The 15,379-nt window shown below is 24.8% G+C and overlaps 2 protein-coding genes across 9 annotated transcripts in view; one reads left to right on the plus strand and one right to left on the minus strand.

Moving 5' to 3' along the window:
• The window catches only part of LOC114124454 (putative fatty acyl-CoA reductase CG5065), a 45,089-nt gene extending 44,150 nt beyond the window's left edge, over window positions 1–939 (plus strand). For all 4 annotated transcript variants that reach the window (XM_027987709.2, XM_027987708.2, XM_050208100.1 and 1 more), the window contains exons 7-8: window positions 57–314; window positions 442–939. In XM_027987709.2, the coding sequence (XP_027843510.1) occupies window positions 57–314; window positions 442–514 (331 nt within the window). In that variant the 3' untranslated portion in view covers window positions 515–939. The remainder of the gene's footprint in view (window positions 1–56; window positions 315–441) is intronic.
• A 247-nt stretch (window positions 940–1,186) lies between these two features.
• Window positions 1,187–15,158, minus strand: LOC114124452 (glucose-6-phosphate exchanger SLC37A2). Of its 5 annotated transcripts, none has more exons than XM_050208098.1 (15): window positions 15,001–15,158; window positions 13,201–13,886; window positions 10,309–10,478; window positions 10,126–10,204; window positions 9,725–9,860; window positions 9,570–9,651; window positions 9,268–9,488; window positions 8,032–8,124; window positions 4,996–5,082; window positions 3,265–3,363; window positions 3,109–3,199; window positions 2,892–3,040; window positions 2,625–2,826; window positions 2,441–2,541; window positions 1,187–1,489 (listed from the first exon to the last, which is right to left on the minus strand). In XM_050208098.1, the coding sequence occupies exons 2-15, from the start codon at window positions 13,299–13,301 to the stop codon at window positions 1,445–1,447; spliced, it is 1,656 nt and encodes a 551-aa protein (XP_050064055.1). In that variant the 5' UTR covers window positions 13,302–13,886; window positions 15,001–15,158; the 3' UTR covers window positions 1,187–1,444. The 5 variants fall into 5 exon arrangements, with proteins under 5 accessions (XP_050064055.1, XP_027843505.1, XP_027843507.1 ...); XM_027987704.2 differs by having other exon boundaries at window positions 13,201–13,422; window positions 15,001–15,151; XM_027987706.2 differs by lacking the exon at window positions 8,032–8,124.
• Window positions 15,159–15,379: the final 221 nt, after the last annotated feature.

Below are 15,379 nucleotides of genomic sequence, written 5' to 3' on the forward strand. Positions count from 1 at the left end.
TGATTGGTGTCAAAAATTTTAACACAGTATTTAATATGTTGTGTGTTGTTTCACAGGATGTTGAAAATTTATCGACGTTTTAAGATGGCTGCTCGAACTGGCGAATTTTTCGCACTCCATCAGTGGGACTTTATCAGCAAGAATATCCAGGAGCTTAACAAAGATGTTTCGTTTGTCGACCGGCGAACGTTTCCCATAGACATCACCCAAGTAGTGTGGGACACATATGTAAAGGACTATGTGTTCGGCATACGAAACTACGTACTCAAAGACCCACCATCGACCATTCCTCAAGCATTGAGTAAACTACAAAGGTATAAATAAAGAAAACTATTTTTTTTAAATATATATAATATAACTACATTTAAAAACGGAATAAACATAATCTGCCCCCAAAACTAATACGCTATAATAACACATCTATATTTTGTTTTATTTCAGATTTTATTGGATGCATAGGATGGCACAATGCGCGTTTATTGGAATAGTAATACATGTCCTCAAATCAAAGTGATCAGAAACAAGATTTTATTTTTTGTATAATATTAACTACAAGTATTATAATTATATATTATGTTATGTTACATGAATAGTATTAATTAAGTAATCGAACATTAAATTTTTTTTAGAGTTACATAACAGTTGATGTAATATTCTATTATTTTATGGTTTGCATAGTATAATTTTAGTAATAAAATTAATTTTATCAATCATATCATTATAATATGTAAAAAAAAGTTATATATATATATTATATATACCATATAATGTATGAATAAAATACCTATTATTGATATAAGATAATAATTTTTCGGACATCATTAAGAGACACCAATAATAATAATTAATAACCGCAGTCTTTTTGTTATTTTTTTTAAAAATAAAATAAAATATTTTCCATTTTTAAACACGGAATTATGTAAATAGAATTTAAAATAATCCAACGATATGTCATACAAAGCACAACTTTAAATAATTATAATGGTATCTAGATCATACCAGTGAGCAGTATACATAATGTTACAAGATCACAGATCACAATGTATAGTATTTAAAAAAGTTAAGTTGTTTAGATGATATTGTCTTGTCATTCAATCGATTATGATAAAAATTAAAAAAAAAAAGTAAATCATGTTGTTAATCTTCGGGAAAAACAAAATATTAAACAAATAAAAATACACTAGTGTAAAAAAAGAAAAGTTATAATCATAATAAAATTGAAACTATTTTAAAATCTCTAAGAGATAAAAATGGAACGAAGAACTTAATATTAATACAAATAAATATTACTTAGGAGCTAAAATATACATTACAACCATACAAAAAGTTATTTTATGTATTGTTTTTTTTTTCATTTAACCAATTGCATGATAGCAAAGACATTTTACAAACTAATATGTTTCATTCTTCATTTAAGTCTTATCAGTTGTAGGGTATTTTGGAGCTAGCCAACATTCTGGAGTTCTCGCTTGACCAGTCGTGTAAGCAACTGAAAAATAATAATTTTTTAAATAATTAGTCAAGATAAGCAAATAAAAAAATTACAAAATAATGTTTAATAGAAACCACAAAAGAGTATGTATATATTACGAGTAAAGTATGAAAATCAGGTAATGTGAACACTACCCATGCCTATTGGATAAAATAAAAATATTATTTGTTAAACGTTTATTTTGCACATTAACCAGATAATTTATACATTATCTACCTTGGAGTAGATAAAGTGTTTTAATAAAATATGATAAATATTAGTTGTGATACAGTTAGCACCAAGCTAACAGAAATAGACAGAAGTACATTTTGTGATTTTGTCTATTAGCGATAATCAATATTATGAATTTAGAAATAATAATGACATATATCTTCAACTTTATTCAAAAAATCAATTTTCTTTATGTTCTGAACCATTGATTGATATTTTAAGTGTCTGCTACAAAAAAATCATTGAGTAAAATAGCTAATACACAATCTCTTTCTGGTGGTCAAGTTTTTAAAAATGTCAGTTTAAAAGTAAATGTTTAATAAATACATGTAAATGTAAATCTGCTGGAATACTTTGCAACTTCAAATGCCACCCAAATTCAAACTGTTCCAATACATAATTGAACATATTAAATTTTTAATTTTATTTTATACATAAAAATAATAATTTCATAACTAATTTATTTAAAAAATAATTTTTTTCAGATTAATATGATTATTATTTTTTCTACTTCATACTTTATACACAGCACACTGGATAATATATACATTGTGTATATTTAAGGTGGTAATGGATACATTATACTGTTCATAATGGATGTATATTACCTGGGTGGTGGATAATGTGCATACTATCCATTTTCAAAGTCTACCCATAACATATACATACAATTATAGCAAACAAAATATTTTTAAATATTATACATAAAACATATCTAAAATAATGAAATAAATTTACCAATATTGCAAGTACATTGGAACCCATAAGCATATAAAAAACACTTGTCCAACCAAAAAGGTTAGAAATGTAAGCAGCCAGAAGAGGTCCAACAGCTGCACCTAATTTTAAACAAAAACAAATTAATGATTAGAACACATCCACTGTTAAAATATTTAACAGCTTAAAATATTTAAGTATATACCTATTGATCCAGTGCCATCAATAATAGATGTAACAGTAGATAATGCTTTTGAATTTCCTTTTAAAGAGCTGTGCGTTCCTAGTTCAGCGGATACCGCAGTAGTAATCAGTGCATATGGCCCATTAACCAGACCACCAGCAATAACTAATAAAGCAATGTTCACAATTAAATTGACCGAAGACAACAAATTGTAAGCATATAGCTGAAAAACAAAATGATTTTATTCATCAAAATATAGAGGAAAAATAAATTAGAAACTGCACTTACAGATGGAATGGCCAAAAACAACATCACTGCACATGTACATGCACTTTTTCCAAACATATCACTGAATATTCCTGCGGCAATTCCACCAAAAATACCTCCAACATCAAATAAAGTAGACAAATCTGCACTTTGTGAAGGGCTATAATCAGCTATTAAAAAAAAAAAAAATTATAAAAAGTCTATTCATAGTAATAGATTAATATTAATAACAACTTACAAGAATACTTAATGTAATTTGGTAACCAGTATAGAAAAGTGTAACTGACTAGTTTTGCAAAGAATAGACACATAGAGAATTCAATTACACCCTAAAATAAAAAAATATCTATGATTATAAATGTATTTTTAAAAAAATTTTTCAAAAAATACATACAGGAATTTTGATGGCACCAATAAAACCAACGGCTTTTTTTGGTGAACCATTTAAATGGGAAAGAATTGGGCTGCCTTCAGTTTTTTCTTTTACTTCATCCTAAAATGTTAAACAAATTATATAAGTTTAATATTTATGAATGGTTTGTTAATATGTATCCATCACCTGTTAAAAGCTAAAATTAAAATGATTAACTATTACAATATAATATTAAGTTTTAAAATCTAAAATTATGTTTAATTAATATTAGTATTATAGTTCACTTATTGATTATATAATTTAATAACCATTAATTATAAACAATAACAATCATATTATTCATCTATACTTAAAAAATAACAGGAATACATTTCAAAATATTATAATATTGGTATAATACAATTGAGTTATAATATAAATAAATCATACATTAAATAGTATATTAAGTTAACATTAAATGACTGAAAACCTTGTTTACATTTTTTGTTTTTATTAAACATAAATAAATTAGTTTCAAAAAATGAAGAAAGACTGTATAATATCTATCTACTTTCTATATGAGTATGGTGAAAATTCATAAGAACTTTATAATTTTCACAATAAATACATTTATTTCAAATAATTAATAAATAATAATAAATATTAGGGTTAGCTACAAAAATGGTTAAAAATCATAAGACAATTAAAATTAATTCAGTGATCCCAATAAGTGATACATTGATCAAGCAAAAATTGGCCACTGCCGTGAAAAAAAACACACATATATTTATATTGAAGTGAAAAATTTTTTGTTTTTATCATTAAATCACAATATCCAAATCTATTTAAAAAAATAATTAAAAATACAAAAATATTCTGTCTGTTTGTCGCACCATTTATTCGATTATGCCATAAAAATTTTTCAAAAATTATTATTTAAAAAAAGCTGTAATTGTTATTAAATTGTTATTTAGTACCAATATAATATATGACATACTATTTAAACATTTTTAGTGATTTAAATTACATTTAGTAAATCCCACCACAACAATATTGTACTGTGCAATATGTGCAAACATTTAACAAAAATCTCTTTAGAAAAATGAATTTGCATAGTACAACTAACAAAATTTTACAGGCGTCTTGGGTAATCTGAAAGCAATAGAAGTCTAGAAATGTGCAACAGGCACACTGTTTACATTATTGGACATCACTGGGCAGAAAATGAATAATATTTAAACATCAGTTTATCATAGAAAGCTTTGTTTACTTAAATCGAAATTTTTAGAGATGATATAATTACAAATGTAAATTTGTTATTATTCAATAACAGAAGTTATATAATTTTTATTTGTTACTAGGCTTATACCTATGTGGTTTGAAATGAAACAATTTTAGTAAACAACCTCACTTGATACTTTAAAATTATATAATAAAATAGTATAAATTAAATCATAGGTTATAAATTACAGAAACATAACGAGCAATTTATTAAGTAGTTATATTAAGAACGTTTTCCCAAAGATATTACAAGGTAATTAAATTTTAAATCAGCCAATTATTATTATTGAAAATTATTAAAATTATGCATCACAAATTAATCGAAGAATAAGAAGATAATGTAAATAATCAAAACTGAAACTTTTAAATTTGTGAAAACGTACTATTATAATACTAACATTAACTAGCTAGAACTATGTTTTAAAAAAATTATTAACAAATTAAATAAATAAATAAATTGAATAGTTATTAAAGCAAAGAATAGAACTTTACCTTGTTAGAAGGTAACAATGACAACTCCTTAGATGAAATATCGCCAAGAGGTATAGAGACCTCTTGTGGGGAAGTGCTGGGTTTTTTCTAATGAAAACAAGCATAACAAAAGCATCAGAATGTTATAAATATGTATTATTAATATATTATTTATGTTACTCAGATCCATGCTGTTAAGCAATAATGCAGAGTAAAAAAAGCTACAAACAAACATTGGCCAACATTTTTTGTATTAAAAATAAATTCACAATTATGGCATATTGAATGTTTAAGCCTCAATTTAATATTTAAATTCAAGTCATTTTGAAAATATTTAAAGAAAACAATATATATTATATACATATATAATAGTATAAAATATCTTAACAGTTACTTAAAAAAGGGAAACATGAATATTTTACAAGATCAAGAATCATTTATCATATTACTGAAAGTATATGCTATAAAAATGTATTGATTATATTTATTATCTACATTAATATGATATATAAATATAATGAATAAAATAATTACACCACAAAACATCACAAGCCAAATTCTTAAACCGACATTCAAATTAATAATTAATAGTTATATTTTAAAATGATTTTATAAAAACAATTAAAAATAAATAAACTGAATGAGAATTTTTATAATAGAAATATAATTATAAGACAATACAAAGCAAAATACAAAAACAATTAAGCACAAATTTAATTAGATTTATGTCTAATTAGATTTATGTGAATTTTATTTTATATGGTTGTAATGATATGTTTATTTAATTTTAATCAATTTAATTTTTATTATATTAATTTATGCAAGCTAAAAAAATATTAAAATAACTAACCAACTTAACAAATATTCTTGTTACGTCTTAGGCAAATCATAAAATCAAAATTATTATTATTTTACATTTTTAAGTTAATTTTAATAGAAATTTTTAATTGTTTTAAACAGAACTTGAACAATTCAAAATGGGTGATTAACATGATCAATATTTAAAATAATTTTTTTTATTATATAAACATTAAGGAAATAATCAAAATGTATAAAAAATAGCTCAACATTTTGAATAATATTAATATTAATAATTATAAAAATTATAATAAAATATATTTTTTTTAAATATACATGTTTAATTGAAAATAATTATAATAGTATAATAAATAATATTGTTAATATTATGTATTTTAGTATTTTATCTTCAGTCCTTATTCGACTGAATATCTATATTAAATTTAAATTGAATCGACAGAGTACTTTTCAATATTACAAATGCAGAAATAATATAAATTCATTTCTATATAAGGTCAATTCAGACAAAAATTATACTAATAATCAATATTTTGAAACATTTTTTTACACATAATTATAATAAATAATGGTATTTCCAAACATCATGAAAAATATGAAAGAAATTATTTGATTTTAATAAAAATTAAAAGAACTGTTAGGTTATTGTAAAACCCAATTATAATTTTTATTTAAATTAGTATTAAAATAGAATATCAGAATGCACAACAAAAATTTGGATATAATAAATAAATGTAAATTATTGACAATATTAAAAATCTGACCATTTCAAAATTCATGTCTAAATAACTATACAATTTAAATATATATATATTAATAAATACACACTTGCCAAATTTAAATAAAGTGTTAATAGCATGAGTGTACAGCAAAAGCTAAGAAAAACTTCTATGAAATAACAACATAAACATTAATCACAATACCTTGCTTTTTCTTTGAAAAATGAGTTGATAGGAATCGACGACACGAACAAATTGGCGACAAACATTCAGATAATAAGTTAGTTAAAATAAAAATAAAAAGCCTCAATATAATAAATATGAAACAAATAATTAAAAATAGTAAACTGTAATTACTTTCATAATTAAATGTTATAAATTATTTCTTAAAAACCATAAATGTATTGCTATTAATTGTTTAAAAAAATAAAGTTGTTTGATAACTGTGTTAAAATAAAATCAAAATTTGGTTAAAATTCAATTAGAAAAGGATAGGTAAAAAATTTCATTAAATAATAACCATATATGTTTTAAATATAATATTCATTTTAAAATAATATATTTTTAAGAATGAAAAAAATATATTTAAAAACTATTAAAGTTATTATGTTTTTAATTATTTGTTTCTGATCAGACATAAAACACAGCAAATGTAATTATATAATACCCAGGGAGATAAAATTCAGTTAAAACTAAAATTAGAATATCATAACATAAATTTTAAACTATACCATTAATGTAAATAAGCAAAAATGTCCTTACACATTAATATATTTATTAATTGTTTATTAAGTTTAAAACTTTTAAGCTAAATATAAGATATTAATGATTTAAAATAAAAATTAATATTACAACTAAAAAACTAACATTAAATTACAAATTAACTTAAAATAAATTTTAGTTCTCTATTTATATTAAAATTCATTTAGGATAGATATTTCATAAATAAATAAATAGAATTATTCATATTAACTAATACATTAAATGATTCATATATTTTAAATTTGGTGGTAAATAAATGTTTTTAAAAATTATGTGCTTAGCGCTAAGCATAAACAAATTTATTTATACAAACATTTAACTAATTATTATAAAAATTTAAAAACATGTAATAGAACACAAAAAAAATGTCTTAACTGCTATAGTTTAAAATTCAAGTTACTCTATTAACCAGAAATTAGCCATTAAATAGTTTTTAAATACAAAATTAGTTTTAACAATATGTTTTTTCCTTTAATTTAAAAGTATTTAAGATACTACCTTTAATTCATTTAACATTATAAAAAACAAAGAATGTTAATAATTATTCATTATACATAATAAAAATAATGACTGTTAACAATGAGTTCTTTTAAAGCAGTGTTAGGCATTTAATAATATTACTTTTATACACTTTGTATAAAAGATTTTTAAATGAATGCTCCATGCATTTAAATGATGTAAGAAAAAAATTATAACACAGGAATGAACCTTATTTATATTCATAGCACAAACCCAAAATTAAAGCAATACACTAACATACCTCTTCTGAACTGCCCTTCAAAATTTCATTTTCTTCTTGTATGTTATAGTCGCGACGAGGAGATTGTCTTCGTATTCCATTTCTCTCTAAAGCCTAACCATGTTGTAATAAGACAAAAACAAAGCCCACATAAAGCATTAAGAAATGACAGAATTATAAGAATTGTTTTAAAAAAAAATTAATGTTAAATATTATGGTTTATGTATTGTAATTATTACCATGATAATAAACATTTTTTTCTAATAAGAAACAAATTGTGATTACAATAATATTTACAATACACAAGGCAATTGAGCCATTTTAAAATTAGTACCAGTGTTGTTATTATAACATAATACTGTAAACACATATTCACAAAATCGACATACTAAACTAAGGTTATATGTTTTTAATAGTAAAAAATGATTAGAATCTCTTATAATTTGTCTTATCATGAAATTGTCAGTAATAATATCCCTTTGAATTAATGTACCAAAAATGTATTAATTCCGCAGTTTTCATACAATATTTTAGTATTTTAAAATTTATTATTAATGGGATATAAATTTATTCTTTACTATGAGAAGATTGTGTTAATAATTTTATTTTAAACAAACATTTAACTTAAATTATATCATATATATATATTTTTTTTACTTTGTGGTCAATATTTTACTATTAAATTAAGAAATTATCATAACAGTCTCAATAAATAAATAGTAATAAAAATAAAATTTTTATGAGATACCTAATGTTTACACTTAATTTAATTGTAATTCTAAAAAGCAAAAGAACATTTAACACTCTTACGGGGTTAAAATAATGGTCTTTTTTTTAGTTATTAACACATATAAACAAATATTTTTATGTTTTAAACTCAAATATAAACACAACAGAACTACTTAAGCCTAAGCTAACACATTTCTTAATGACAAAATTACAATAAAAAAAATATTATATCATATAACTACTTTAGCAAGTTATATATAATTTAATAAATATTAATAAACTTTTATATACATTTTATAGGGACAATTTTAATAGTTTAAGTCAAGTAATATTGTTGATTAAGAAAACATTTTGAATTCATTGGTACATAATTTTCAATAGACTTCATATCATAAAATTAATTATATATTATTTAATAATATTATAAAAATTGTATTGGACATCTAGATTATAAGAATTAAAAGTTTATAATAATAAGTAAATATCGCATAAATGAATAAACAAAGGATTATAAAACAAACATCTTACCTTGTGACCATTCTGGACTTTTTCATTCAAATGAGTATCACTATTTATATCAGATGGATGGACCACAAGAAACAAATAGTTTAGAATTCCAGAAGCAATTATAAATATTCCAGGAACAATAAATGATAATCCCCAATTGGATTCAACATACAAACTAGCCAGTAAAGTACCAATGATATTTCCAATAGATGTGTGAGAGTTCCAAATACCAAATATAAAACCTAATATACCATAGAAATAAATAATAATTAATTTAGGAACAATAATAATTAAAAACAATAAGTGTTTATTCTTTAGTTAACCTCGGTTTCCTTTGCCAAACCAATTTCCCATTGCAGTCACAACACCAGGCCATCCAGTAGTTTGACAAATACCACCAAATATCTAAAATATTTAACATATATTATAACTATTTATATTTTTATATTTAATAACTACAATAGTTTCAGTAAAATACCTGAACTCCGATAAAATACCACATGGAATGTATATTGTAATAATGAGCTAATCCAAACATTGAGCAAGCTGTACCAGATAAAAGCATTCCAATAGTTAAAAATATTCTTATGTTGACACGTTCCGCAATTATACCACTAAAATAAAATCATCAGTGTAATTAGATACATACATCATTATAAAACTATTACTATAATATTATTTTATAACAAAATACAGTGAAACTGATAAAGTAATAAATACATTAGTTATTAATTTTTAAATAAATAATAATAATACTTAAATAAATTGTATTTTATATTTAGTTAATACTAATAAACTTGATTACTTTAATTATAATCAATGTTTACACTAATTACAATATTTTAAATATCAAAGGTTATATTAATATTTCATGTTTACCTAAAAAACATTGCTATTGCATAGGCAAAAAGAAATGCCGAATCCAACGTTCCAAACAATGCACTGTGGTTTTCAGCATCTATAAATATTTTAATGAGTAAAATTAATACAAATATATAACTTAAATTATACCAAATATAATTCAAATATATAATATCAGATGAATGAATTATCATAACTTACTAAATGGTGCCCAGTTACACCAATCAGGATCTGTGTTGTTAATAGGAGCAGGAGTAGTAGCTTCAGAACAGTTTTGGTACAATACAATTTTAACAACACTAATAGGTTTTCGAGATGCATGATAAGCCGCATATGTGATGAATGTCAATACAAGAACACTATATTTGTACCTAAAACCAATCAAAACATATTAAATAAAAGGATAGTTCATATATATTTAAGTTAAATAAAATCTATAATATTATAATGGATGAAAAGTTATTAAAATATTATTTAAATATCAAATAACTCTAAACAAAACTAAATGAAAAAATATTCCAATACAACTATTATATCAACAGTAACAATATGTCATTCTAATTTCTGTTTTATTACTAGAAGTGCATAGAATAAATTTAGATAATACAAAATCTAAATATTTATATAGATATTAAATCCACTTAAAACTAGAAAAATCCATCCACTTTTAACATTGTAATATATTATATTCGTTATCACTTATTACAAAATGACATTATTTAAGCTACAGATAAATTATAATATTACCGTAAATGCCATTTGCTTATTTTAGACATTAAATTTAGATAACAATTTAGGCATAGATTATTCTGTAAATTGATCTATATCATAATTTGCATATTATTTGTAACCAAGGTAAAATATGCCTAATAAAATATAAACATATTATATCAATTTAGAATATAAATAAATGAAAAATAATTTTTTCGCGTACCCCTTGAGATCATGTCACGTACCCCAAGTCGGGAACTGCTGCTTTACATCAATAGAATACAGATAGTTATATACTTAGTATAAAAAACTACGAACATTATTAAAAGAAATTACAATTATTATATAATTATTATTTTAAGTAGTATTTAGAAATAATTTAATTATAAAATAGGTAAGTTGTTATGGTAGTCGGTAAGTCATTTATTTTATTGACAATAACACTTTAATAATTCATCATCATGAAATGATTAGGATAAAATACTTCTACAAATATTTAAATTCATTACAGTATAAAAATAATCCTTAAATATATTTGAACAGAGTATCTTTGAAAACGAAATTAAAAATTAACTGAACAAAGAAATAAATTCATAATTTTAAAATAATAGCATCTGGATAAATTTTTCATGTGCTATAATACCAATTGATTATTATAAATATTTTTTGTTTTAATAAAATAAGTTAATAGGTAGATATTAATTATTATTTTTTTTCTATTAGGTTAATAAATTTTAAATATTGTAAACTTCTAGAACTTAATCAAAACAAACAGGCAAATATCACAAAGTATACCATTGTTTTTAAATTATACAAACATTACTCAAATTACTATCAAAATAATTGATATGCAATTTATTAGTTTATAAATGAACCAATCTAAATATTTAACGTTTAACTAATGCGTAATATATAACATGTTAAATTAATATGATAATAATTAAATTCCGAAATATGTTTTCATTTAAATCCAATTCATTCAATATTATAGATTATAGGTATTCATAAAATTTAACTAACCTTTAGTTAACACAAATACTATACATAATTAATATTATAATCTACTAAACTAATATATAATAGTTAGCTAATTAAAAAAATAACAAACTATTGTGATATTTTATAGAACACCTAGGTACCTAAATATATTTTTCAACTTTATTGATTTTAAAACAATTATTTGACTAACTGCGTATTTAAAATTTTTACCTGTATACATAATAAAAACATGTTTTAATAAATTAATTAGGTAAAATTACATTGATAATTTTTTCATATTAAATTGATCTCATAATAGTTAGATAGATAAAATAAAAATATTTATGAATTTATTGTAGGATCATTCCAGTATAATTAATAATCTACAAGGTTAGATATAATGGGTAATTATGAGATGTTGAGAGTTGTTGAATAAAATTATTTTATGTCAGTAAATATTAATTTGTTTAATTTTTATTAATAACTTTTTATAAAATTAACAAATAATGTAAGTACCTACTTTAATGTAATAAACGAAAAATAATTTACTGTATGGCATATTTGGACACGTAATATATAAATCCAAAGGTTGAAATCCTAGTAGAAATAAATATCAATTAAGAGATATGTATGTAAAAATCAAGAATATAAATAAAAGTAACAAAAGTGTACTAAGTTAAATTACAAACAGCATAATACCCAGCACCCAGGCACTAATACCCAACAGCAAACACAGTAATATAAAAAAATCTATATTTATTTATTTCGAGATTTATTTAGATGATAATAATTTGTTTGATAAGTTTTTTAGTAAAATTTATATTTATTACAAAAACTTAAACATTAAATAAGTCGCATAAGACTAATTTAAAAATTTTCAGAAGTATTTAAATAATCACAATTTAAAATGGTTTGATTTTATTTTAAACCTATGGCGACCAAAGTATCTTAATAAATAGCTGCATTAAATACTCTTAACTATCTAATTAATTACAAAATGAATCTTATAAGGCTAATTCAGTACATACCTATACCAAATAAAAATATTTATCTTCTTAAATAAATAAATAATGACTACCTATTTGGTATCAGAATGTTTTAAAAGTTTAAGGTAAAAATTTTAATCTATAAGAATTTTCAAATAATAAAAGCATACATTATTATTATTTCATATACCTAATTATAATATCACAGCAAAAATGGTCACATCACATTCATCTAAAGAGCATAATATGAGGTGAGGCAATTTAAACAATAAAATAGGCTTTTTAATTCAATGTCAGTCAATGATCTAAGGCGGTATAATTGAATATCGTTAAAGATGTTACACAATCACGCATAATATTGACTTATCTCTAATAGATATCAGGTATGTTTGTATTAGGATACTTTTGGTATACTCACAGATTTTCACGGTCGATGATTCGGTTGAGGCTAGGACACTTGTCAGAAACCTTTTGCAGAATCTGTACGCCATACGGGACGGAGTTGGTTGTCGACGACATGACGGTGGACGGATGATTCGCCGTGTTGATGATGCGCGTGCGATGTTTGAATAATACGCCCGAGTGAAGGCGCGTTAAGTCGAATGCTTTTCGACTCTAATGAGAAACTTTCGGGTACCGACTACAAGAAACGGAAAACATTGTTGTAGGAACTAAATTGAGCGGACGAACGTGGACGTGAACGGCGGTTGCATGTCGAAAAATGCGTTTATTAATTTTTACAATGAACTTAGTACCTATTCGCTTATAATTATAAGCGGTCGGCGACGATGCCGTCGGTGAGTAGGGGCAGAGACGAATTGAGTTCGACGGGGCTACGCGGGGGAAAGAGAGGTTATAGAAGAGCGCGAAAAAATGAAATTTGAACAAAAAAAAAAAAAAAAAAAAAAAAAAAAAAAACAAGAACTGAGCCGGACCGGTCGACGACTGTTTATCGTATCATCGCCGTCGTGTGAGAACCACGAGTTATCAGCGGCGGCCGTATCAGTGGTCTGCGGCGATTGTGGCTACGGCAGTTGTACCGGCCGTGGTGTAGAAGTGGTCGTGGTGGAGACGACGGCGTGTGGTAATAGTGGCGGCTGTCGACTGCACGCGCGAACAGGCGGAAGGCCGGAAAAAAAAAATCAAAAAAAAAAAATCAAACGTTTTGGCGCCGCGCTCGCAAATGTCAAATGATAATAATGCAATTAAAATACTATTACATAAACATATCATGTATGGGCAGGACAGCTGGTATTCTGTGGTATATAAAATTAATAAAATAATATTTAGCTGGTATATGCGCCAAGATCGACGGCGAATTTATTATAATCCAACCGCCGCCCGATATAATCATCTATTTATCTGTATCATGATATATTTATACATTATAATAACATATTATATCGAATGCGCCCGCGTTTAAAAATTAATAACAATAAGTTTAGCGTATCATAGGTATACGATATAATATAAGGTACAACGTACAAAAATAACAAATAATATACGTGTATATTATTACGATATATGCGTAAGTATTGGCGGTAGACGTCTATAAAATAGTCTATAATATTATTTTATTATCTAGCCCCGTTGTCTGTTATAACACGGCGTGTTAGCATAAATTGCGAAATAATTTTTTTTTTTTTTTTTATGTATTAAAATTAATAATATGTACGAAAATAATTATTACGCTATTCGGACGATAGCGAACGAATCGACGACGCGTATAGGTTAGGTACCTAACCTACTGACGCGTATAGGTATAACGCGCGGCGATTATAATAATACGAAGGTAATACAACTATAATACGAGTATAATATAGGTAAAATAAATTTTATTACATTTTAATACCGCCGATCGCGTAGCTGGTAAATTATGTATAAATTATAATTGTACGAATAATAAAACATTATAAATTATATTATATTTAACGCGTAATTTAAACGTCTACGCGTCCGTACGCGGCGTTATTAAATCAATAATTGAGATCGGTATGATAATGAAATAAAAATAAAATTATGATGCTTTTCTCAGGCGAGTGCGTTGTAAAAGGCCTTAATAAAATATTTTCGATTTAGCGGCGGCCAACTGAAAGAGGAAGGTAATCGAATAAAAAATAATAATAAAAAAAAAAAAAAAAAAAAAAAAACCGCCAGTAATAATAAAATAATAAAATAATAATTAAATAATTAAATAATAATAATCAAATATTATTACGATGAATGCGGCTGCGGCTGCGGCGGCGGCGGCGGCGGCTGCTGCTGCGGCGGCTGCTGCTGCTGCTGCTGCTGCGACTGTTGTCGGATCGACGGCACGGCCGCGGTGTACGAGCGCCAATTGGAAAATGATACGGAACGCGTGTCGCTTCTTTTTAATTTCTTATTTTTCCCTCTTATAGCGCGCTGCTTCCCCCCCGCGCGACCGCCCACCGCCGCGCGATCGCGTTCAAATCGCGCGCGCACCGACGCCGCTGCGGGCGCGCGCGCGATCCGCTCGCACAGTCACACTGAAACGCTGGCGGCTGAGTAAAATACGTACACAGGGTGATCGTTTTGTCTGAGTGTGCATGAAAAGCCGTCCGCTCTTCGTCAACAGC

The sequence above is a fragment of the Aphis gossypii genome, chromosome X, assembly GCF_020184175.1.
Source record: "Aphis gossypii isolate Hap1 chromosome X, ASM2018417v2, whole genome shotgun sequence".
In the NCBI taxonomy this organism is placed as follows: Eukaryota; Metazoa; Arthropoda; class Insecta; order Hemiptera; family Aphididae; genus Aphis; species Aphis gossypii.